The sequence below is a fragment of the Stenella coeruleoalba genome (assembly GCF_951394435.1).
Source record: "Stenella coeruleoalba genome assembly, chromosome: 15".
NCBI classification, from domain to species: Eukaryota; Metazoa; Chordata; class Mammalia; order Artiodactyla; family Delphinidae; genus Stenella; species Stenella coeruleoalba.
Window position 1 is genome coordinate 81,017,753 of NC_137161.1, and position 23,065 is coordinate 81,040,817.

The 23,065-nt window shown below is 56.0% G+C and overlaps 3 protein-coding genes across 9 annotated transcripts; 2 read left to right on the forward strand and 1 right to left on the reverse strand.

The window, feature by feature from the left end:
* The first annotated feature begins 1,173 nt into the window (after nt 1-1,173).
* ACHE (acetylcholinesterase (Yt blood group)) lies at nt 1,174-6,947 on the forward strand. 3 transcript variants are annotated; one of them, XM_079945427.1, is made up of 5 exons: nt 1,174-1,257; nt 2,847-3,933; nt 4,294-4,778; nt 5,552-5,721; nt 6,613-6,947. In XM_079945427.1, exons 2-5 carry the CDS (start codon nt 2,869-2,871, stop codon nt 6,732-6,734), a joined length of 1,842 nt encoding a protein of 613 aa, XP_079801553.1. In that variant the 5' UTR covers nt 1,174-1,257; nt 2,847-2,868; the 3' UTR covers nt 6,735-6,947. The 3 variants fall into 3 exon arrangements, with proteins under 3 accessions (XP_079801553.1, XP_079801552.1, XP_079801554.1); XM_079945426.1 differs by lacking the exon at nt 6,613-6,947 and adding an exon at nt 5,834-6,093; XM_079945428.1 differs by lacking the exon at nt 6,613-6,947 and adding an exon at nt 5,834-6,093 and having other exon boundaries at nt 4,426-4,778.
* Nucleotides 6,948-7,480: 533 nt separating this feature from the next.
* UFSP1 (UFM1 specific peptidase 1) lies at nt 7,481-8,250 on the forward strand. Its single transcript, XM_079944564.1, has one exon. The coding sequence runs from the start codon at nt 7,628-7,630 to the stop codon at nt 8,054-8,056; it is 429 nt and encodes a 142-aa protein (XP_079800690.1). The 5' UTR covers nt 7,481-7,627; the 3' UTR covers nt 8,057-8,250.
* Nucleotides 8,251-8,266: 16 nt separating this feature from the next.
* Nucleotides 8,267-22,000, reverse strand: SRRT (serrate, RNA effector molecule). 5 transcript variants are annotated; one of them, XM_079944562.1, is made up of 20 exons: nt 21,806-22,000; nt 21,320-21,459; nt 15,996-16,124; nt 15,588-15,734; nt 15,142-15,330; nt 13,127-13,296; nt 12,811-12,995; nt 12,526-12,624; nt 12,327-12,444; nt 11,973-12,130; nt 11,575-11,636; nt 11,385-11,463; nt 10,898-11,086; nt 10,377-10,550; nt 10,124-10,277; nt 9,775-9,899; nt 9,422-9,578; nt 8,788-8,889; nt 8,549-8,675; nt 8,267-8,447 (listed from the first exon to the last, which is right to left on the reverse strand). In XM_079944562.1, exons 2-20 carry the CDS (start codon nt 21,439-21,441, stop codon nt 8,372-8,374), a joined length of 2,562 nt encoding a protein of 853 aa, XP_079800688.1. In that variant the 5' UTR covers nt 21,442-21,459; nt 21,806-22,000; the 3' UTR covers nt 8,267-8,371. The 5 variants fall into 5 exon arrangements, with proteins under 5 accessions (XP_079800688.1, XP_079800687.1, XP_079800689.1 ...); XM_079944561.1 differs by having other exon boundaries at nt 8,788-8,877; nt 9,775-9,968; XM_079944563.1 differs by having other exon boundaries at nt 8,267-8,391; nt 9,775-9,968.
* Nucleotides 22,001-23,065: the final 1,065 nt, after the last annotated feature.

Genomic DNA, 23,065 nt, shown 5'->3' on the forward strand with positions numbered 1-23,065 from the left:
TGCGGGGCGCTCGGCGGCCGAGTGAGCGTGCGCGCACGCGCCCGCCCCACGCATCGCCCCGCACCGCCGCGCGCTCGCACGCACGCACACCCCGACGCTCGCCCGCGCCGGGCAGTCTCTCACGCAGTGAGCTGGTAGCGAGCTCCCGAGCCAGCTACCCCGGGAGAGGAAGGCGCTTACGCGCGGCGAGCTAGAGCGGGCACACCAAGACCCATTTTTTTTCACCTCACTTCGCGCGCGTGGGGACGCCGCCGTGGCCGCACCGTCCTCATGGGTGACCCCCTCAGGGCGGGACCTGGGGGTCCGTGCGGCCCAGGCCCTTCCGACCAGGCTGCGCGAGCCCAGACCAGGCCGCTCCCACCGGCCGGCCGCGGCGGCCAATGAGAGCCTGGCGTGGTGATGTCATGCCCCGACCGGATCCTGGTGACGAGAAGTCCGAGGTCACCCGTCAGGGAACCAGCGCACACCCACCCGCGGGGGTTCCGGAAGTTTCCACTGCGGCGGCGGCCTCACCCCGCAGCCTCGCGCGTGCCACCACGTTGGCCTTCCTTGTCTGGTGTCCCGGAGTCACCTCTCCTTCCCCCCGGGGGTCTCCTCCCTCTTCGGGGGTCCCCTTCGTGTCCCCTCGTGATCTCATGTTCACATCCTCATTCTCACAGGTGTCACCTTTTCTCCACCGGTGCCACTCGGGCCCCTGAGGGGGTCCTCAACCGCATTTTCACGTACCGGTCCTCCCATGCCACCCCTGCTCTGTCGTGGCCAGGGACGCTCATTTATTCGGCCCCCAGCCCCGACTTGTCAATGTGTCCAAGTGTGTCCGTCCGTCTGTGAATGTCGGTCACTGCGTTTGTCTCTGGCTGTCACTGCATGAGACTGTCCGTCTGCATGTGTCTGTCTCCGCGGGCTTCTGTCCTTCTATCTGTCCCTGTGGGTGTCTGCTCCGCCGCTGAGGGTCTTTCTGTCGTGTCTGTCACTGCGTGTCTGTCCGTCTGTCGGCGTCTGTCACTGGAGTGCGTCTGGGCCCCGGGGTCTCTGGGTCTGGGCTCCGAGAGAGGGAGAGGGAGAGGAGGTGGCAGCCCGGGGAGGCGGGGAGGGGCGGGGGCGGAGACAGTGGGCGGGGGCGGGCGGGGGCGCCGAGCGGCCCGGAGGGGGTGTGTGCGGGGGGCCGGAGGCGGCGGCTGTCAGAGTCGGCTCAGCCTGCGCTGGGGAACATCGGCCGCCTCCAGCTCCCGGCGCGGCCCGGCCCGGCCGCCTCAGGTGAGTCTCCCGCCCCGCCCAGGACCCTCCTCCGGCCCGCGGCCCATTCCGCATCCTGGGAACGGTGCGCGCCCCGAGGGACCCAGGCTCCCAGACAGGACGCCCACCGCGCCCCGGGGCCTGCCCAGCGACGCCCCCCGACGCCCCACACTCACCCTTAACTCTTCCCTCACCGCCGCATACTTAACGATTGCCCGCGCGGGAGACAGCATCCCGCAGGGCCAGCTGCCGCCTCTGCTCTCGAATTCCTGTGGGGACCCCCGAGCGCCGCTGCCCCTGCTCGCCCCCAAGTCTGGGGCCACTGGAAGATGCCCCCTGCTTGGGGGCGGAATCCAAGCTGCGCAGGTTCCTGGAGCCCGGCTGGGCCCTCCGGGATCCCGCGACCCCAGCGCCCCTGCGCAGCTCCCAGCCGAAGCCCCCTCCCAGGCCCAGGCGTCCCCCTCCCGCGGGGACTCCGTCTCTATTTTAGGGGAAGGGGAGGCTTAGCGGAAGCCCCGAGTTATAATTAGCCCCACTCGGGTTTCCTAGTTAATCTCCATCACCACCACCCCAGCTCAGGGCGGCGAGGGCTGGGTGAGGGGTGACCGGCGGGAGAGGGGGGAGTTCCGACCCGGGGAATTTTGATCCCTTGGCTGGAGATGCCGGAACCGCAGCAGCTGCTGCCCCAAAATAGCGCCCCTGCCCCTGCAGCCGGGGATCTCCGGAGCTCCGAGAACGCAGGCGTCCCGCCTCGCCCTTCAGACCCCTTGGCAATGCCCGCGAGCCCCCAGACCCCCGCCCCAAGTTCCCGGCTCCTGGACTCGGGGCGGGGAGCGCCGTCCTTTTCTCAGTCTTTACTGCCCCCCGCTGGCGGCAGCGTGCACCGCAGCATCGGATGGATGGGGGACTCGAGTCCTGTGGGGCCAGGGCTAGCGAGCCTGTTGGCTGAGGCTAGGCGAGGGGGGTGCGCAGTTGACGGGCATTCGCGGGTACCAACGCGCTGTGTCAGACAGTGGATGAGGCGGGGCTGGGTGGGGCAGGGTGTGGAGTAGGCAGGATTTGGGGTACCCCGGGAACTGCGACTCCCACACCCTGAATGCCCAACCCACACCCTCCCAGGGTACGGCCCTGGCCAACTGCATGAGAGGCTGAGCCTTCACGCCACCTCAAGCTCCCCCGTCGGCGCCTCCCGTCAGTGAGGGCCCCGCCCCTGTCGGGTGGACTGTGCGTGGCCTTCGGCCTCTGGTGCTGGTGCCCCGCACTGCTCGAACTGGGCCCAAGGCAGTCCACCCAGCTGGGGGAAGGAAGTGAGGGCGGTGGGTCTTCTGTGGGGCAGGGGAGGGTATTGCTTGGCAGGTCTGTCTCTGTTCCCTGCATTTGTCTGTCTGGGTGTATGTGTGTGTGCCTGATCTCTGTCCCCTCTTGCTTCTCCCTGTCTGTGTCCTTGTCTCTGCCTGTCTCCCTCCCTCCCTCCATTTCTCTCCTTTCTGCCAACCTGCCCCACCTCCTCTGCAGCTCAGTGATAACCCCTGGGCAAGAGTGTTACCTAATCATCTCCTCCCTCCTGGCAGCTTTGAGCCTTCACCCTCTGCCTTTCTTTCTCCCAGCAGACGCCTGCCTGCCCTGGCAGCCATGAGGCCCCCGTGGTGTCCCCTGCACACGCCCTCCCTGGCTTCCCCGCTCCTTCTCCTCCTCTTCCTCCTGGGAGGAGGGGCAGAGGCTGAGGGCCCAGAGGACCCAGAGCTGCTGGTGACTGTGCGTGGGGGCCGGCTACGGGGCTTCCGCCTAATGGCCCCTGGGGGCCCTGTCTCTGCTTTTCTGGGCATCCCCTTCGCAGAGCCACCTGTGGGCCCCCGTCGCTTTCTGCCACCAGAGCCCAAGCGGCCCTGGCCAGGGGTGCTGAATGCCACAGCCTTCCAAAGAGTCTGCTACCAATATGTAGACACCTTGTACCCCGGCTTTGAGGGCACCGAGATGTGGAACCCCAACCGTGAGCTGAGCGAGGACTGCCTCTACCTCAATGTGTGGACACCGTACCCCCGGCCTGCGTCCCCCACCCCTGTCCTCGTCTGGATCTACGGGGGTGGCTTCTACAGCGGGGCCTCCTCCCTGGACGTGTATGATGGTCGCTTCCTGGCCCAGGCCGAGGGGACTGTGCTGGTGTCCATGAACTACCGGGTGGGAGCCTTTGGCTTCTTGGCCCTGCCGGGGAGCCGGGAAGCCCCAGGCAATGTGGGTCTACTGGATCAGAGGCTGGCACTGCAGTGGGTGCAGGAGAACGTAGCAGCCTTCGGGGGGGATCCAACGTCAGTGACTCTGTTTGGGGAAAGCGCAGGTGCCGCCTCCGTGGGCATGCACCTGCTGTCCCCACCCAGCCGGGGCCTGTTCCACAGGGCCGTGCTGCAGAGCGGGGCACCCAATGGGCCCTGGGCCACAGTGGGTGTGGGAGAGGCCCGCCGCAGGGCCACGCTGCTGGCCCGCCTCGTGGGCTGTCCGCCTGGTGGGGCTGGTGGCAATGACACAGACCTGGTGGCCTGCCTGCGGACACGGCCGTCTCAGGATCTGGTGGACCACGAGTGGCATGTGCTGCCTCAGGAAAGCGTCTTCCGCTTCTCCTTCGTGCCTGTGGTGGATGGAGACTTCCTCAGTGACACGCCTGAAGCCCTCATCAATGCTGGAGACTTCCATGGCCTGCAGGTGACTAGTGGCTGGAGGGGGTGGAGCTGCTTCCTCTAGGCCTGTTCTTCACCTGCCCCTCCCCGTGGGGACCCAGGCATGAGGGGTCCTCAAAACCCACTCCCAAAGGCCCAGGCTTCTGGGCCCCATGGCCCACTCCTCTCCCCTGAGGGCTCAATCCCAGGGTGGTCCGTGGGACAGAGAGGAAAGGAAATGTGGGTGTATTTTCTCTTTCTCTCTTTCCCTTCCCCCATCTCGAACTCTCTTCCTCCCTGGTCCTGGGTCTATAACTGTTCACCTCTCTGGCTCTTTGTCCATCTGTTTCTGTCTGCCTGTCTGTCTGTGCTTCCCCTCCCCCATCCCTCCGTCCTGTCCCCTCAGGTGCTGGTGGGTGTGGTGAAGGATGAGGGATCCTATTTTCTGGTTTACGGGGCCCCAGGCTTCAGCAAAGACAACGAGTCTCTCATCAGCCGGGCCCAGTTCCTGGCCGGGGTGCGGGTCGGGGTCCCCCAGGCAAGTGACCTGGCTGCCGAGGCTGTGGTCCTGCATTACACAGACTGGCTGCACCCTGAGGACCCGGCACGCCTGAGGGAGGCCATGAGTGATGTGGTGGGCGACCACAACGTCGTGTGCCCCGTAGCCCAGCTGGCTGGGCGACTGGCCGCCCAAGGCGCTCGCGTCTATGCTTACATCTTTGAACACCGTGCATCCACGCTCTCCTGGCCCCTCTGGATGGGGGTGCCCCACGGCTACGAGATCGAGTTTATCTTCGGGCTCCCCCTGGAACCCTCGCTAAACTACACTGTCGAGGAGAGAACCTTTGCCCAACGACTGATGAGATACTGGGCCAACTTCGCCCGCACAGGGTCAGCGGGGCTGAGGGGAGGAGGGCCTCCAGGAGCCAAGGAGGCAAGGGGCGGGGGGAACAGACAGAGAGGGAGGGAGACAAGCAGAAAGGGCGGGGGGGGGGGGGGGGCCGAGTTCACAAAGGAAAGGAGACAAAGGGGGAGAGAGAGAATGACAAAGGAGACCCCAAGAGAAGGGAAGGAGGGAGGAAGGCAAGGTGGCAGATCCTGATGAGACAAGGACAGAGCTGAGGGAGGCAAAGAGAAGAGACAGACAAGGAGAGACAGACAAAGGAGTTACCAGAGCAGTTAGGAGTGTGGATTGTAGAACTGGATCAATTGGACCAGTGATGATTTTTTTAGCTGTGACACACACGAATGCACACACACGCACACAGTTTACCTGTCTGAAGAAGGGGACCATAAATATCCCATCACATGGGTGTCCGCAGAAGTAAACATGATGTTTGTAGAGATAGGACTGGGCCTGAGTATATAGTAAGGGCTCAGTAAGTCATAGCAATTTTTTAAATGGGAGAAACAAAGATGGAGCAGAAAAATTGAGGGAAAAAAAGGAACAACAGAAAGAGGGAGGGCAGGAGGAAGGGGAAGACTCCGGAGGACGGAGCATATTGGAAAAGAGAAAGGATGAAGGAGAATGTGGGAGGGAGGAGACGGGGCTCTCCCTGGAGCCTAAGAGGGAACGGCATGGGTCAGGAAGCAGCCTGCCTCCTCCTACTCTCCATCTCCATTCCCCAGCCCCCAGGGGCTGAGCTTTCCCTTTCCTTCCGCAGGGACCCCAATGACCCCCGAGACCCCAAAGCCCCGCAGTGGCCACCATACACGGCGGGAGCGCAGCAGTACGTGAGCCTGAACCTGCGGCCACTAGAGGTGCGGCGGGGGCTGCGCGCCCAGGCCTGCGCCTTCTGGAACCGCTTCCTACCCAAATTGCTCAGCGCCACCGGTACGCAGGGGCCAGCGGGCAGGGACTGGGAGGAGGTGGGGGAGAAAAGGGGCGCGGAGAGAGAGAGGGAACTGGGAGCCGGCCGGGTGTAACCCCTCTCTTCTCCCCCCAGCCTCGGAGGCCCCCTGCACCTGCTCAGGCCCCGCCCACGGGGAGGCTGCCCCGAGGCCCAGGCCCGGCCTCCCCCTGTCCCTCCTCCTCCTCCTCTTCCTCCTCCTCTCCCGGCTCCTGCGGCTGTGACCACGGCCTCTTCCCCCTCCGGCCTCAGGGGGCCCCTCCTCTAATGAGTGGTCTGACTGTGGGGAAGGGCTCCACTCAGGGATCTCCGACCCAGCGCTCCCTGCCTCCTCAAACCGAGAAACTCAAACTGGACAGGGCTGGGGGCAGGGTGGGTAGGGGGTGGTGGGAGGACACCTACGACCCATCTCAGGGATCCACACGCTTTTATTGTTTAAATGGAAATGAAAAAGCCAATTTTCTTTTTTTATAAAATTATTATTTGGAGCCTGAGCTTGGTGTTGGGGTGGGAGGGAGGCCCTAGGGCTAGATAGCACCTCCCAGTGGGGCTATAACCGCCAACCATTTCTGTCTCTTCTCTTTTCCCCACCAACCCACGGATCCTCCTCCTCTGATCCCTTCTGTCTCCCTGTCTTCCGGTCATTTTCTCCCCCTCCCTCCTCCTTCCCGCCATCCTTCTCCGGCCCCGCCTCTACCCTCGTCCTTCCCCTGGTCTTCCGTCTGTTGCATGTTCTCCTGATCCTCTTTCCACCACCCAACGTGGTCTCCTACATTCTCCGTGTGCCCTCCCTGAACTCACGCACCCCTCCATGTCCGTTCCCGTCCTTCCCCATGTCCTCCCCCCCACCCACTTGCCGGGCACCCTGGCCGCAGACACGCTGGACGAGGCTGAGCGCCAGTGGAAGGCTGAGTTCCACCGCTGGAGCTCCTACATGGTGCACTGGAAGAACCAGTTTGACCATTACAGCAAGCAGGATCGCTGCTCAGATCTGTGACCCAGGAGGGACCCCCTCGTCCCGCTGCCCTGCCCGCTCCGCCCGGCCCCTCAGCTGTATATACTATTTATTTAAGGGTTGGGATATAACACAGAGGATCCCTAGACCCTGCCCACCCACCCCCGACTTTCCCCTGGGGCTCCCCGCCCTCTGCATGCCTCGGGCCGAGCCCCCTCCCCCGCGGTGCCTTCGCCCCTCTGGGCTGCCAATAAACTGTTAACAGCCACAGGAGTGTGCGCGCCTGGGGAGCCAGGGTCCGGGCAGAATGCCTCAACCACTGGGATTGAATGAATGGAGGGATGGGTGCTAAATCTGAGGGGTGGGGTGATGGGCGCCCGCGCCACGCCCCCGCCGCTGCGGCGAGTACCTTCCGCCCGGCGAGGTGGAGCTCACGCCTGCGCAGTGAGGACGGCGGCGCGGACGCGGCGGTGCATTGTGGGAGCCCCGCGCGGCAGCTTGGTGGTGGTTGCCGCGGGCCGCGCCACGCGCTTAAACCTGGGGCCAGGCGAGAGCGACCGCAGGGACTGTACGCCCGCAGTTAGCCCAAGACTCGGGGCTGAGAGGAAGCGCTAGAGCCCAGAGTTCTCCCTGGAGTTCGCTCCGCGCCGCCTGGAGAACGGATCTGCCCGGCCCGGCGACCGCCGCTCCCGCCCACCGCCCTGGAGCCGCTGAAGGACGTCCACCTGGGCCTGGCCCCGCCCGGCCGCGGTGGCGGCCGCGCTCGCCTGGCCCTCCTCTCGGGCCATTACATTTACTATCATTACGGCTGCGACGGCGTGGACGACCGGGGCTGGGGCTGCGGCTACCGCACTCTGCAAACGCTGTGCTCGTGGCCAGAGGGCCGGCCGGCGGGCGTACCCGAACTAGCTGCAGTGCAGGCGGCCCTGGAGGACATGGGCGACAAGCCCCCCGGGTTCCGGGGCTCTCGGAGCTGGATCGGCTGTGTAGAGGCCAGCCTCTGCCTTGACCACTTCGGGGGTCCCCAAGGGCGCCTATGTCACGTGCCCCGTGGAGCAGGGCTTCAGGGGGAACTGGAGAGGCTCTATTCCCACTTCGCAGGGGGCGGGGGACCTGTAATGGTTGGAGGGGATGCGGATGCCCGGTCAAAGGCCTTGCTGGGAGTGTGCCTGGGGCCAGGCACGGAAGCCTACGTCCTGGTATTGGACCCTCACTGCTGGGGTGCCCCGAAAAACCCCAGTGAACTACAGGCTGCTGGCTGGGTGGGCTGGCGAGAGGTGAGCACAGCCTTTGACCCCAACTCCTTCTACAACCTGTGCTTGACCAGCTGTAACTCAAAAAAGCAGCTGCCCACCCTGGACTGAGGCTTCTCTAGCGCCATACCCGTTGATCTGACCCATCTCAAAGGCAGAGGCTGCCTGATGTCAGACCCTCAGGAAGCCCCAGCAGAGCCTGGGATCTTTGGTGTCAATAAAGTGGCAAGGCCCAGCCAACCATGGCCCCAGCTAATTTTTGGGAGCATCTGGGGAAGTATATTACATATATACATTAAGCCAGGAGTCACCACGCAAGTGTTTTTATTGGCAGTAGGGCTGAACGTACAAAAACTTCTCAGAGCTGGATGGGACGAGGCAGTCACAAGTATAGATGATGACCAGGAGTGAGGAAACGTGTATGACTCAAAAGAAATCCACATCATCTGGAGCATCCAGGTCACGGTATTCCACAATGGCCCGTGGGTCTCCACGGACCATCCTGTGAGATTAGAAAGAGGTAAGAGGGGGTGAGATTTGAGGGTCCCTGAAACGGAGTTTGAAGAGGGCCAAGAAAACTTAGACATCTTAGCCCAGTCTCACCTGTTCCGGGGTTTCCCAGGATAACCTCCCTGGCCTCGGAAGGCATCATAGTTCCCTCGGCCAGCACCATAGGGAGCATGGGGATATGGAGGCCCTCCTGTGGGCACTGCAGGGCGAACAGCACCAGCTATGAAAAAGATCAGTGTTGAGTTGAAAAACTGTGACCTCAACTACATCCTAGCTAAGTTTTCTTTCTCCCAGCCCCAGTCCAGGTCCTTTCAACTCCCTCTTACACTTACCTCCATAGCCCAAGATGGGGGGCCGGGGCTGACCATAGGGCATCAGGCCCTGGGGAGTCTGGTGTGGGTAGGGGAGTCCCGGGGTCAGACCTGGGGGGAGTACAATACAGACAGGGACATGAATTACTGCGGGGGGGGGGGGGGGCGGGCAGTGGCGGGAGATGGACAGCTGGCTTTTTAGTAATATGGCCTGCGAGTGAGGTAGAAACTTCACAGGATACAACAAGTTAAAGAGAACCAGGAGGGGCTTCCGTGGTGGTGCAGTGGTTAAGAATCCGCCTGCCAATGCAGGGGACACGGGTTTGAGCCCTGGTCCTGGAAGATCCCACATGCCTCGGAGCAACTAAGCCCGTGCGCCACAACTACTGAGTCTGCACTCTACAGAGCTCGCAAGCCACAACTACTGAAGCCCACGTGCCTAGAGCCCATGCTCCACAACAAAAGAAGCCACTGCAATGAATGAGAAGCCCGCGCACCGCAACAAAGAGTAGTCCCCGCTCGCCGCAACTAGAGAAAGCCCGCGCACAGCGACGAAGACCCAACGCAGCCAAAAATAAATAAATAAATAAAACCAGGAGTCTTTGAACAGTCAAGGGAGAGGGAATGGGGCAGACCCTCATGGATCGTATCTTACTCTGGGCAGGGCCAGGTGGCTGAGCTGGCTTTATCTCAGGCAGAGCTGGTCGCTTGGCATCAGTGAGAAAGTTGTTAAAAAATGCAACCTCCTTCTTTACTTCCTCAATTTTCTCTGCATGCTTGTTGAAGATATGTTTACGTACAAACTCAGGGCCCTGGGTGAATAGAGGAGGGGGTGAGAACTGAGTCAGCAATGAGGGTTCCCTAGCTCCCCAGACCCAACCTGCAAGGACACTCCACCTCCCCTCTGTCTCATCCCAATGAGCAGTTCCTCCCCAGGCTCTGAGGAGGCTTCCCGGCTGAACCCTCTCCTCCCACAGTCCTAACACACAAATGTCTAACATCCCAGACCTTGAATTTCTTGCCACTGAGAGGGCACAGCCACTTATCCTTGCCCAGTTCCTGGGTGTTGGAGGTCACAAACTTTTCCACTTCCTGCTCAGGGTCTTTGCGACCCATCTTCTGGGCCTCTTCCTCTGAAAGAGATTCCCGCACACTCAGCAGCGGAGTCAGCTTCTCCTCAAATGTCTTCTGCCATTCTAGCACTGTGGTTTTGGAACAGACGGAGAGCAGGTTGGAGAAGGGAGCCCGGAGGCGGGGATCAGAGGAGAGGGTGGCAGAGCATTGCTACCAGAGCAGAACTAAGGCCAGAGGCAGCTGGGAGAGAGGGAAACCAGGAGTGGGAAAGCTGGGAGGTCACCTTCTCCGTGACTGATGCGGTTGGGCGGCATGGGCCCCCGAACATGGATGATGCCACAGCGGTTGGGCATCTCATCCTCATTGGGGTACTCGCACGTGTTATAATAATCCAGGGAATGCACGATGCGCAAATAAAGGAGGAGTTTGTCCAAAACCTAAGAGAAATGAGAAGCTGAGAGTTCCCCATACACTTGCCCCTTTACCGCCCCGAGCCAGGCTCTCCCACGCCCCACACACCCTGCACCCACTGGCACCTTGATCAGCTTCTCATCCCGCTCCACGTTGATCTCTGCAGGGTTCCCTTCCTTAGGAGGCTCCTCAGGAGGGGCCCCCCCACTGCTCCCCAGCAGCTCCTCCTCCTCAGCGCTCACTTCCTCAATCAGGTAGTCAGTGATATTCTTCAAGATGGGGTTCTGCGAGGGCAGACTCTGGTAGGGTGAGAGAGGTAGAGCAGACAAAACTCCTCAGGGTAGCCTAGGAACCTTCTCATTTGAAAAGGCAATGTGGGGCAGAAAGGAGTTCAGGGCTCGGCTGGGCTGTTACATTTGCCTCATTATTTGTCTTAATTTGTGTACGTGTTCTGCCCTAGCCGATAAGTAATCACTAATACCAATCTGTTTTGATGGAAGCTGGAGATGCTGCTCAGGAGGAGAGGGGCAAATACGGGGGTGGGTACAAGGGGGTCAGTGCTACAGACCAGGTAAGGCCAGAGGCGCCCACAGCAGATGAGGGGGAACCAGCGGCTTTTTAACAAGTTCCACGAGGAGTCACTAACCGCTGGCAGAGGCGGCGTCCCAGGCTCAGAGGCCCAGAGCTGGGTCCTGTCATCCAGCGTGTGGATCAGCTTGGCCGCCAGCTTGATGTCGTTGCGCACTATCTGCTTGTGCTGGGTGATGCCGTTGATGTTGCGGACACGACGGGTCAGGTCTCTGTTCACACCAGGGCTCAGCTCACACTCCCGGAGCTGGAGGGAACAGAAGGCTCACCAACACTTGCCAAGGAAGAGCCACTCAAAGACTGGCCCGACCGAGCACGCTAGCGATCAGACTGAGCTCCCTAAGGACAGGGACCGGGGTATCTTGTTCACAGGAACAGTCTCAGAGCCAAACCGAGAGACAACTGCATACAATTCACGTGAGCAGACTAAATGGATGAAATAAGGAGCAGATGGATGAAGCCTCAATGAACGAAGGGATCAGAGACTGTGTGGAGCAGGGGGAGCCCCGCCTTCTCTCCCTCAACAGCCCCACTCCCAGACTCACTCGGATATTCTGCAGGTTCCAACAGATCTCTTTAATGTTAACGCTGCGGTCAAAGGTCACCCAGCCACGACGGAAAAACCTAAACAAGAAAATGTCAGCATAATCCTGGGATGGACGTGATGTTGGCCACCAATCTCCCCTGCACCTTTCCCCCGAGGTATCCAGGGTCACACCTCCCTCCAGTCCTTACCTCCTCTCAGGCTGGGGCTCCGATAACGCCACGCGCATGAAGCCGGGGTATCTTTTACAAAGCTGGAAAAGCAGAAACAGAAGCCCCACTTGTGATTCAAGGATTCACTTCTTCCTCCAATCCCCATGTCCTCAGAACCCTGGGGAACTGCCTTTTCATCCTTCCTTGGACTAGGAAGAAACAATTAAGGGCTTAAGAATAACAGCACTTGAAAGCAAACCATGCAACCAGGGCCAGCCTCTCTGAAGGGCGTGGGCCCATGGGAAGGGGGCCTCCCCATCAGAGAAACAGAGATGTAGGTCAGAAGCAGTGCCAGGTTATCTTCTCGCTGTCGCCCCCACCCGAAGGAATGGAGCCTGGGTGTCACCCCTGCCCCCAGTACCATTCTTCCCACTCACAGAAATGATCTCAGCCCGGGAGATGTTGGGCGCGATGTTGCGCATGAAGAGAGAACAAGTCTTATGCAGCGGTCGGGGTTTACATTCCAGCCCAGGAGCGTCCTTAGGCTTCTCCCTCTCTTCTTCCTTGGGCTTCTCCTTTTCCTTGAGTGCTTCCTCTATGCAGGAAGTGGTAGGAGTTGGTGAAAATTTATTGTCAATTGAGGAGGGGAGGATAGAGAAGCTGTCAAACCTCCCTGCATCAGTCCCTCCCAAAAGGCCACCCTCCCATCAATTTCACAAACCTCTCACCTCCCCCCGCCACACCGGTCAGTATGAAGAGACTGGACTAGAAACAAAGAGAATAAAACCTACCAGCCTCCTCCTTCTCCTCCTCGGCCTGGCCACTCTCCGACTCCGACTCCGACTCGGACACACTGCCTTCGTCAAAGCTGTCATCACCACTATGCTTCCTATTCCGCTTCTTGCTGCTCTGTAAGAGCCACAGCAAGGGGAGATGAGTCAGGTACCAGGACCCAGCCCTGACACCGACCCTGCGCAAAGGAGAGCCCACCTTTTTGGCTTCTTTCTCAGAGTCTTCTTTCTTCTCTTCCTTGTCCCCATCACCCTCGGATTTCTTGGTTTTGTCATCACTAGAACTGTCGTTTTCGGCCTACAGGTAGAGACAAATCACCAGGGATGCTGGTCTCCCCTTCAGCCTTTGTCAGAGGGCCCCGCCCACCCTCCACAGCTGAGCCCACAAGTTCGCCTCTCCCCCACCGGAGACACGACCCCTGAGGCAGCCCCATTCTCCTGCCCAGGCGGCACAGGCAGCACCCAGAAGCCCCGGCACTCAGACCTGTTTGCCATCCTCTTTCTTGTCATCCTTCTCATTGGTCTTGCGTTCTCCATCGCCCGGGCCTGGTCCAACCCGGCCTTCCTCTTTCTTGCTGGGCTCCCCAGGCTTCCCTGCCTGTTCCTCCTCCTCCTCCTGCTCCAGGATGCGTAGGTCATTCTCTGTACCTCCTTCCATCTTAATCACAGCTACCAACAAAGGGAGCAGAGGTCACCATCCAAGGGCCCTGGCCTTCAGCCTCTGGCTCTCTGTCCATCTATTTCCATTTTCAACCAAGACCTTGGTGACCAGACAATCCCACCCCTCCCAATCCACCCACCTGCATCCAGCATCTTGACAATGGCATCAGCTTTGTCTATGTCCAGCAGAAGATTATCAAACCAGCCGCTCTCCATGAGGGACAGGAATACCCTCAGTCGGTTTTGCAGGGCCCCCCGGGCCTCCTGCCGACGCTTCCCCACCTCATCTGGGTGGTACTTAGACCGAAACCTGGGAAGGAAGTGGGGAGGGAAGAGGCCAAACAGTCACTGGAGGCCAGAGCCAGGACATGGGGAGGGGCCCAGGAAAATCAGGGGAAAGCCCCCATCCTCTCAAACCCACAAAAGATCATAAAAGCAGAGATGAGGGGAGAGGGTTGCACTAGAACCACCCAATCCCCCCAAAAGGAACCAGAGGTTATGCTCTGAGAAGATCTAGGGAAGAGCCAGGAACTAAGAGCTCTGGATCTGGAAAGAGCATGACTACAGGGGGAGCCAGGGCTGGAGGCAGACTGACTGCCCTGAGTATCTGGGAAACACGAATTTTAAAAAGTGTAGTTTCCCAAAGCTTCCCAGAGGAACTCTAAGGAAATAGTAGGCCCCAAAGAACCTCCCTCTCCTTGCCAACCCCAAACTAGAGTCATTAAAAGGATTGCTCCCACCAGCTCCCTCCATCCCTTGGTGGAAGACAGGGAAACCTGAAATCACCAGAAAGGAAAAGCCAAAAAAGGCAGGATACCTTTCTCCCCCCTTGGGAAGATAAGCAGATGGTGAAGGGACAGGGAAAGAGCAAAGGGAGAAACTGAAGTGCCCTTATAACCTCAGGTACTGCCCACAGGGATCGAGAGAGGACAGGGTGGGGCGTTAGGATAGATCATGAAAAAGGAAACACTTAAATTAGGACCCTGGGCAGGGGGGCAGGAGTGGGGGGGAGGGACAGAAGAAATCAGGCTATGCAAAAAAGAAAGGAGAAAGTGAGAGAAAGTCCCAGAAGTCAAAAACAAAAAGGAAAACTAAAGACCAAACAGACTAGGGGGAGGAAAAAAAAACAGGAGAAAGAAGCGTTAGGCAGGAGCAAGAACAAGGACGGAGAAAGAAGGAAAGGTTCACGAGAGAGTGAGACAAAGACACAGATTAGGAAGAAAGAGGAGACGGTGACAGAACAGAACCACGAGTTGAGCGTAAGAGGAAAGGAAAGCCGCAGGCGTCACCTCCAGGATCTTTACCTTGGCCGCTTGGTCAAACAGAGCTCAAGATTTAACTAGCCGCGCCCAGGGCCCATGCTGGCTGGTGGGCCACCGGCTGGCTCCTGGCTGGGGCGCCCGGCCCGGATGCCCCACCCCCGCGGGACTCCGCGGAGGCGGCCCTGACTGACTAGCTGCCTGAGCAATCACATTCAGCTAAACCGCTGCATTGTGCACAGCAGTGCCCTGCCTGTCTGCCTGGCCGGGGCAGCGCCGTCAGCCCAGGGGCTCATGTATGGGCTGGGTATGGTGGGGGTGGAGGTGGGTTTGCTCCGAGCTCCGTCGATGAGCGGGTGTAGTTCCCAGTTCTGGCTCTTTTCAAGGAGGAGGAGCAGAAAGAGGATGAGGAGGAGGAGGAGCAGGAAGGGGGGAAAAGATGGTTGATTAAAATTAAAACATCCACAAAAGGAAAAAAATTAAAATTCTTTTTCTGTCAAACGACACTGAGATCTTTGCTTTTCTTGTCTGGATTCACTCGTTGCTTTTGGGAGGATGCCATGGCCAAACAGGGTCCCGGCGATCAGGGATGACAGTGACCCAGTATCAGCGAGTGGGAAGCAGTCTGCTGCCCCAAGGGAACAGGTGGCTCTGGCCAGCTGCCTGGAGGCGTCTCACTCACTGAGGACAGTGGGGAAGGGAGATGGCGTGGGGGCCGTGGTGGACGTGGAAGTGAGGAGGAGAACCCATCAGCCAGTGCTGTGACGCTTCCCATCCCCCACCCCCAGGAAGTTCTGGATTGGGGAAAATGGGAAGAGGACAGGGCTGCAGGCTCCGCTGGCGGGGCCAGGGGAAACATGCCAGGGAAAAGACAGCAGGAGAGGAGGGGCACTCACCACTCCTCATCTTTATGAGCCAGGAAGAAATCCTGCATCTGCTGCCTCCGGAAATCCAGCTTGTAGTCGTTATAGCGCTTAACTGCCTCTGTCTCATCCACAGAGTCATCCAAAGACAGGAGAAACTCCTTGAAGGTCTTCATCACAGGTGGCGGCACACCCAAGTCGATCTCTGCTATGCTGCCCAGCCTGAGGGGGGGCCCGGTCAGGAAGTCTTGGTTGTGGGGGAAGAGGGTGGGGGGATGGCGGGCCGAGGTAGCCAGCTGCCCCCTTCCTTCGCCCACCAGGAACATGACCCCAGGCGCCAGCTGCGGCCACCCCCACGGGCACGCCAGTGTGCCTGACCCACTTCTCCTGGCTCCAGCCGTGGTCTTCAGCAGCCCCAATCCATCCCCCAGGCCTACCGACTCCCTTCTCCCAAGAACCCCAGAACCGCAGGTCTTTACCTGGCCTGGATAGGCAGAACATGGTGCTGCATGATGTGGACGTCTGGATGAACCCAGGGCTGAGGGGGGCCATAAGCTGGGCCCCCACCCCCCCCAGCATAGGGCATCTCATAGCCACTGTGGTATGGGTCAGAGCTGTGCTCATCCCTGAGGGTGGGGGACACAAAAGTCAGACAGAGAAGGCCATCATGTCTCCTGAGCGCAAAGGCAGATGGGACAGAGGGAGGGGCACACCTGCCATGTGGTCTCTCACCCAAGGGTTTAGAGGAACCAAAAAAGATGGGTTTATGGGAACTTTGAGAAAAGGAAATGACCAAGAAAGTTCTCAGCAGAAGTGAGGGAAGACAGCTGAGGCCCAGGTAGAACCGAGGCTGAGAAGAGAAGACAGAGAAACCGTGGCCATCTCACCAGTCTCGCCTCATGCGCTTCTGCGGGGGGCTGAGCTCGTGTCGGGGAGGAGAGAAGCGCTCTCGCCGATTCCTGTCATAGTCGCGATATTCACCCCGACTGCGGCGCTCCCGGCCACGGTCCCACTCTCTGGAGATAAGAACAAGTAGCAGTAAGTAAGACACAGTTGGATATCCCAAGATCACACTCTTGGACAGGCCCTTCCCATCATATTTGAGACACGAGACTAAAAGCCTGAAATTATAAAACTTCCCTCTAAGAGGAAAAAACTCTTGTCTACTTCCATCACTTCAGCCATTTCCCACAAACTGATGGCCTGCCAACTCCTCCAGCCTGGCCTTTTTCCTGAGCTTCAGACCAACATCAACAACCCCTCCTAGACGGCCACTATCACCTCAAAATCAACATGTCAGAATCGAGCCTATTATTTCTATCACTATGGGCCCAAACTTGCTTCCCCTCTCCTGTTTCCCACTCTCAGTTGCACCAACATTATCGCCAGGTATCCAGTTATCAAGTGTCACCCTCACCACTAATTTGTTACTGGCTTGTTAATCCTCTGCCTCAAATGAAAGCTGTCCTTTTCCGTGCCATCCCCACAAACTCTGCCCTAGTCCACGTGCCCTGGTCCTGGCCATTTCTCCTTTAAGTGCAGCCTTGGTTTGTCTTCCCTACCTCTGGTCTCTCCCTTTCCTCCACTCCAAGGTCAAAGTGATCTTTCTCAAACACAAATCCAATCATGCCATGCCCTTGCTTAAATGCCAGTACAAAATACTATTCAAAACCTTCCCTGGCTTCCCTGGTGGCACAGTGGTTAAGAATATGCCTGCCAATGCAGGGGACAGGGGTTTGAGCCCTGGTCCAGGAAGATCCCACATGCCATGGAGCAACTAAGGCCATGTCTCACAACTACTGAGCCTGTGTTCTAGAGCCCACAAGCCACAACTACTGAAGCCCGTGTGCCTAGAGACCGTGCTCCGCAACAAGAGAAGCCACCGCAATGAGAAGCCTGCGCAACGCAATGAAGAGTAGCCCCCGCTTGCCACAACTAGAGAAGCCCACATGTAGCAACAAAGACCCAACGCAGCCAAAAATAAATAAATAAATAAATAAAATTTATTAAAAAAAAAAAACCTTGGTTCCTGGCTGTCATTCCAGGTTCTCTACCCGTTACCAGCCAACCCCATCTCCATCGAACAGAATAAAAAAGAAAATCCTCTGCTATAACCCAGTGGTTTTCAAACTGTTCAGTCTTGGGACCTCCTTTACACTCTTAAAAATTACTGAAGATTGAAGAGCTTTTGCTTATGTGCATGAGAGCTCTCAATACTTAACTGTATTCATAATTAGAACAGAAAAAAAACCTAATAATTTTGAAGTTATATAATAACATAAACTACCCATTTATACATTTTTATAAAAAATGGCTATTTTACAAAAAAATTTAGTGAGAAAAGTTGCATCGTTATTTCATTTACAAATCTGTTCAAGGTCTGGCTTAATAGAGGCAGCTGGATTCTCATAGTATATACTTCTCCATTCAACCTATTATGATACGCTGTTTGGTTGAAAAATAAGAAGATCTGGCCTCACAGTGATATGTAGTTGGAAAAGGGAACACTTTAATAACCTTTTCAGATAGCTGGGGATATTCTTTGCTTTTGATACTACCCAAAGCTTGGCAAGAGATAGCTGCTTAAAGGCTAGCTGCAATGTTGAATCTGAAACTAAATCAATGAACATTTTGTACTCTATATTAAAATTCATTATTCTACCTTGCTCTTTGAAAAGATCTTCACACATCTCATTACACGGTATCAAAATATCATAATCTTTAGTATCACTCCCTATCTCACCAGAAAAGTCTTTAAAGTAATAGGAAGCTGTCAAGCTGACACTGGTAGATACAAGTTTTCCAAAATTTTAGTTTACACTGGGAAGTTCCACTTCCTCACTGGCAACAAAGCTGACAATTTTCCTTAAAGTAACAAGTTCTCTTAACTTTTTTCAAAATGTCTACCAAATACCCAGATATGAATAAGCACTGTTTGATAGCCTTTCATTCAGGTAACAAACCTGAAGCGGGGCGGGGGGGGGATGAGGACTGTTAGTTCAGCTCACAACTCAATCCCACAAATGCTCCTCCTCAAGGTAACCACCACACTACATGCAGAAGTGCTTTATGCATCCTTCCTATCATCACATGTATTGAAAACCATAGTCAGCCTTCCCTGGTGGCGCAGTGGTTAAGAACCCGCCTGCCAATGCAGGGGACACGGGTTCAAGCCCTGGTCCAGGAAGATCCCACATGTCGCGGAGCAGCTAAGCCCGTGCGCCACAACTACTGAGCCTGCGCTCTACAGCCCTCGTGTCACAACTACTGAGCCCACACACCACAACTACTGAAGCCTGCGTGCCTTGAGCCCGTGCTCCGCAACGAGAAGCCACCACAATTAGAAGCACGCGCACTGCAACGAAGAGTAGCCCCCGCTCTCCGCAACCTGAGAAAGCCCACATGCAGCAGCGAAGACCCAATGCAGCCAAAACTAAATTAATTAACTTAAAAAAAAACAACATGTAGTCAAGAATCCAATTTAATAAAGTTTAAAATTCTTATTGCTTCATTAATGACATGAAGTGAAACTTTTTTTTAACTGTCTGGTGCCACTGCCTTGATTTGTGCTAAGGCACCAGCAGTTTTACCCCCCACTGCTATAGTACCAAATGCCAGTACAGTGAAACAACAATACTGTCTATCTTAATATTACTATGAAAATAGTTGTAAGCTAACAACAAATGCTGGAGAGGGTGTGGAGAAAAGGGGACCCTCCTACACTGTTGGTGGGAAGGTAAGTTGGCGCAGCCACTATGGAAACAGTATGGAGAGTCCTCAAAAAACTAAAAATAGTTGCCATGTGATGCAGCAATCCCACTCCTGGGCATGTATCTGGACAAAACTATAATTCAAAAAGATACACGCACTCCTATGTTCACAGCAGCACTATTCACAATAGCCAAGACGTGGAAACCACTTAAATGTCCACCAACAAATGAATGAATAAACAAGATGTGGTAAATATATGCAATGGAATACTACTTAGCCATAAAAAAGAATGAGATAATGCCATTTGTAACAACATGGATGAACCTAGAGATTATCATACTAAGTCAAGTAAGTCAGAAAGAGAAAGATAAATACCATATGATATCACTTATACGTGGAATCTAAACTATGACACAAATGAACTGTTATAAAACAGAAACAGACTCATAGAGAAGAGACTTGTGGTCGCCGGGGCGGGGGGGGGGAGGAATGTGGTGGGAGTTTGGCTTAGCAGATGCAAACTATTTTCTATAGAATGGATAAACAACAAGGTCCTACTGTATAGCACAGGGAACTATATTCACCATTCTGCAATACACCATAATGAAAAAGAATTTTTAAAAAATAATAAAAATTAAAAAGAAAATAAAAGATAGTTGTAAGCTTAGGGGCTTCCCTGGTGGCGCAGTGGTTAAGAATCCGCCTGCCAATGCAGGGGACACGGGTTCGAGCCCTGGTCCGGGAAGATCCCACATGCTGCAGAGCAACTAAGTCCGTGCTCCACAACTACTGAGCCTGCACTCTAGAGCCCGCAAGCCATAACTACTGAGCCCGTGAGCCACAACTACTGAAGCCCGCACGCCTAGAGCCCGTGCTCCGCAACAAGAGAAGCCACCACAACGAGAAGCCTGCGCACCGCAACCAAGAATAGCCCCCGCTCGCCGCAACTAGAGAAAGCCTGTGTGCAGCAACAAAGACCCAATGCAGCCAAAAATAAATAAAATAAATTTTAAAAAAAATAGTTGTAAGCTCAAAGACCTCTTAGGGATTTTGAGAACCACTACTCTAAAAAAACTAGAACATGTGCTTTTTTCTGTGCACAACATTATGCCCCCAACTCCAAGGTGCACACTCCACCTGTGTCTGAGGAATCCCCACTCATCTTTCCAAGCCTTGCTAGGTGTCCCTTTCGTGTCGCTCTCCCCTACAACACCTCCACCACTTGTCCCCTCCCTCAGATCTGTTCCCTCAACATTTCACATCTTCATCATGACCTCTCATATATACTCATTTGCAAAATACACCCAAGGCCATTTTGCCCCACACTCCAAGCCCCAGACTGTAAACTCCTTAAGGGCAATAACTATACCTTAGCCAGCTTCAGAATTAAGAACACCTTTTGTTGTCGTCTGACATTCTTAGAAGATACTAAACAAAACAAAGTGCCACATAAAGTCTCCACAGTGAAGAGATATACTGACTGAACGATTTACTGAACCCACTTTTCAAAACAACACTGAATGAATAAATGCTATTGCAATAAGCCACCTCAAACTTTTTCCCTGATAACCTGTTTCCAAATCAAGCCTGCGCCATCAGCTCACCGATTAGATATTTATGATGTCCCTTAGATAAAAGTCTTCCACAGTTCCTTTAAATATCAGCTGTTTCTCTTTTTTTTAATAAATTTATTTATTTAATTTTTGGGTCTTTGTGGCTACGCGTAGGCTTTCTTTAGTTGCGCTGCGCAGGCTTCTCATTACGGTGGCTTCTCTTGTTGCGTAGCACGGGCTCTAGGTGCTCGGGCTTCAGTAGTTGCGGCACGCGGGCTCAGTAGTTGTGGCTCGCGGCCTCCAGAGCGCAGGCTCAGTAGTTGTGGTGCATGGGCTTAGTTGCTCCTCGGCATGTGGGATCTTCCCGGACCAGGGCTCGAACCCGTGTACCTTACACTGGCAGGCGGATTCCCAACCACTGTGCCACCAGGGAAGCCCCTATCAGCTGTTTCTTAACAGAAACACCTCAACTATAATTAACTCAAGAACATCCCAAAAAGCTAATCACTAGCTGAGTCAAACCTAATCAATTAACCCAACCATCACTATTCAAAGAACTCTTTCAGTTTTTAGGTTAGACTATTACAAGAAATTTACATATCCTGCTAGGGTACTTGTCTGACAACCTCTCCAGTCAAGTCAATTCTGTAATACTACTTTTTTTGAATCAACATTTTTGGGGTATAATTTACAAACAATAACACACACAAAAACACTGGTTTTTCATACTTAAACTCTTACCTCTATTGCTTTGATCTGCTGGACATTTCAAAAATCAAGCCACAGCTAGCTCCTTGGCCAAGAGCAAATAGGCTGAACCACATGAAACGGTCAAGTATGAGCGATTTCATATGGTTCGCTCTAATAAAACCTTAAGGGAAATGCAACGAGACTTGAATGCAAGAGAATAAGACGGGGGACAAAATTAAGAAAAAGCAGTGTCTTACCGATCATTCCAATCATCCCCTCGACGTCTTTCATCTCTTTCCCGGGAACGGTCATAGTCGCTGCGCTCTCTTCTAAACTTGTCCCTGCGCCTTCGATCATACTCGTCATCACTGTCACCCATGGCGCGGAAAGAAGGGGCCTGGAGCCCGGACAGGAATAATCGGGGTGTTGAACAATGACGACAGGAGCAAAGGATTCCCCCCCACCCCTTGAAGCAGCACGCCCGCCTCCCTCCGCAAAGGCCAACCTTCCGCTGTCCCCGCCAGCCTAAGCCCTCGGCCCCGGGAGCTGTAGGGATCCGACTCTCCACTCTCCCCCAGGGGCCTCCACGCCCACCTCCCCGCCCACCCGCAGGCCCCTGTCCCAGCTGCCGGCCACAGCCCGGCTCTCCAGGCCCCTCCCCTCCCCCACCAGGGAGCGGTGGTGGCCGTTCGTCTCGCGCTCAGGCCAGCAGATTCTCCCGGTGACCTGGGCCCGCCCCTTGCCTCGGGCGCGCGACGGGGATTGCGAGTGTGAGAGGGAGACACGGGGCTCTCAGCGACGGGGCCGAGTAGACGCGAACAAAGTGGGACAGCAGAAGATGGGCGGTCGGCTCGCGCCGCCCGAGCTGCGCCTGCGTCACCCGCAGAACGGCGCCTCTGCTCACAAACTACAACCCGCCGTGCCTGATCTGGAACCAACTCAAAGAAGCAAAGGCGGGGAGCACCGGGGACTGATGGGAAGGGGCGGGGAGCCGGAAGTCTCGCGCTCTTTCCAGGACGAGAACTGCGGGCGAGAGGAACTACGGGAGCGGAGCGGGACCAAGCGTAGCTTCGGGAGGGAGATAGAACCCTCAGGGCGTGAGGGGAAGTTTCCTCCCGCCGAGGTCGAAGGTCGCGCTTTCCCGGATGTGCCCGGGGTCTGAAACAGTTCGCGTCCAGCCGCTTTCTCCCCAGCTTTGATCACGGAGCCTCCGGACCTCATCGGGGGTGGTTCCCCCTTCTTCTTGCGCAGGGCACGGGTTTGGGGAGTGAGGGCGTTTAGCGGATACGGCAACCATTTTAAAGCATTTTCTACCATTTTGTGGTCCCATCAGAGAACCAGCCTTTGTTGGTGCCTCAGCACGTGCTACCTGCAAAATCCATTGTTCCTGCTCTTCTTCCAGAAAGGCACCCCATCTATAAGCAAAAGTGGCAAACCCCAACCAGTACTTTGATGAGATCGGTTATAGGTTTAGGGCCTGACCACCAAGCAGGATCTGGGTTGCCCCAGATTAAATGCACCGCCCCCCCCCCCCCGCCTTGTTCAGTGAGTTGAGTGCGAAGACTTGTTTAGAATAGGAAATGCTGCCTCCCTTGCACATGCTGCAGCCCTGCTCCCAGCGCTGAGACGAGGGGTGTCTTTACAGAAACTACATTGAAAAGAGTGTACAGTGGAGTTGCAAAAGAAACTGGCCCAGGACTAAGAAGACCCTTCTGAACTTGCTTCTGCCATTTGGGAGCGATCGATGTAAGCTGAAAAAGTCACTTTTTGTTTTCTGGGGGTTTTTTTTGGCCGTGCTGCTCAGCATGAGGGAATCTTAGTTCCCAGACCAGGGATCAAAACTGTGCCCCCTGCAGTGGAAGCTCAGCTTCCTAACCACTGGACCACCAGGGAAGTCCCAGGAAGTCACTTCTTAGCCAAAAACGCAGGCAGTCACAACAACCGTGCTTGTGTTGTTCTGCTGTGAGAATCAGATAAGAAAACAGACTTCAAAGTGTTTTACA

What these genes read in the sequence shown, in the direction of transcription:
- ACHE (XM_079945426.1), top strand. Translation starts at nt 2,869, where the DNA reads ATGAGGCCCCCGTGGTGTCCCCTGCACACGCCCTCCCTGGCTTCCCCG. An exon ending in GAGACTTCCATGGCCTGCAG is followed by an intron (nt 3,934 to 4,293) that starts GTGACTAGTGGC and finishes CTGTCCCCTCAG; the next exon opens with GTGCTGGTGGGTGTGGTGAA. An exon ending in GCCAACTTCGCCCGCACAGG is followed by an intron (nt 4,779 to 5,551) that starts GTCAGCGGGGCT and finishes TTCCTTCCGCAG; the next exon opens with GGACCCCAATGACCCCCGAG.
- UFSP1 (XM_079944564.1), top strand. Translation starts at nt 7,628, where the DNA reads ATGGGCGACAAGCCCCCCGGGTTCCGGGGCTCTCGGAGCTGGATCGGC.
- SRRT (XM_079944559.1), bottom strand. Translation starts at nt 21,441, where the DNA reads ATGGGTGACAGTGATGACGAGTATGATCGAAGGCGCAGGGACAAGTTT. An exon ending in GGAGGAGAAGGAGGAGGCTG is followed by an intron (nt 12,131 to 12,326) that starts GTAGGTTTTATT and finishes CTTCCTGCATAG; the next exon opens with AGGAAGCACTCAAGGAAAAG. An exon ending in CCCCATCTTGGGCTATGGAG is followed by an intron (nt 8,676 to 8,787) that starts GTAAGTGTAAGA and finishes TCTTTTTCATAG; the next exon opens with CTGGTGCTGTTCGCCCTGCA.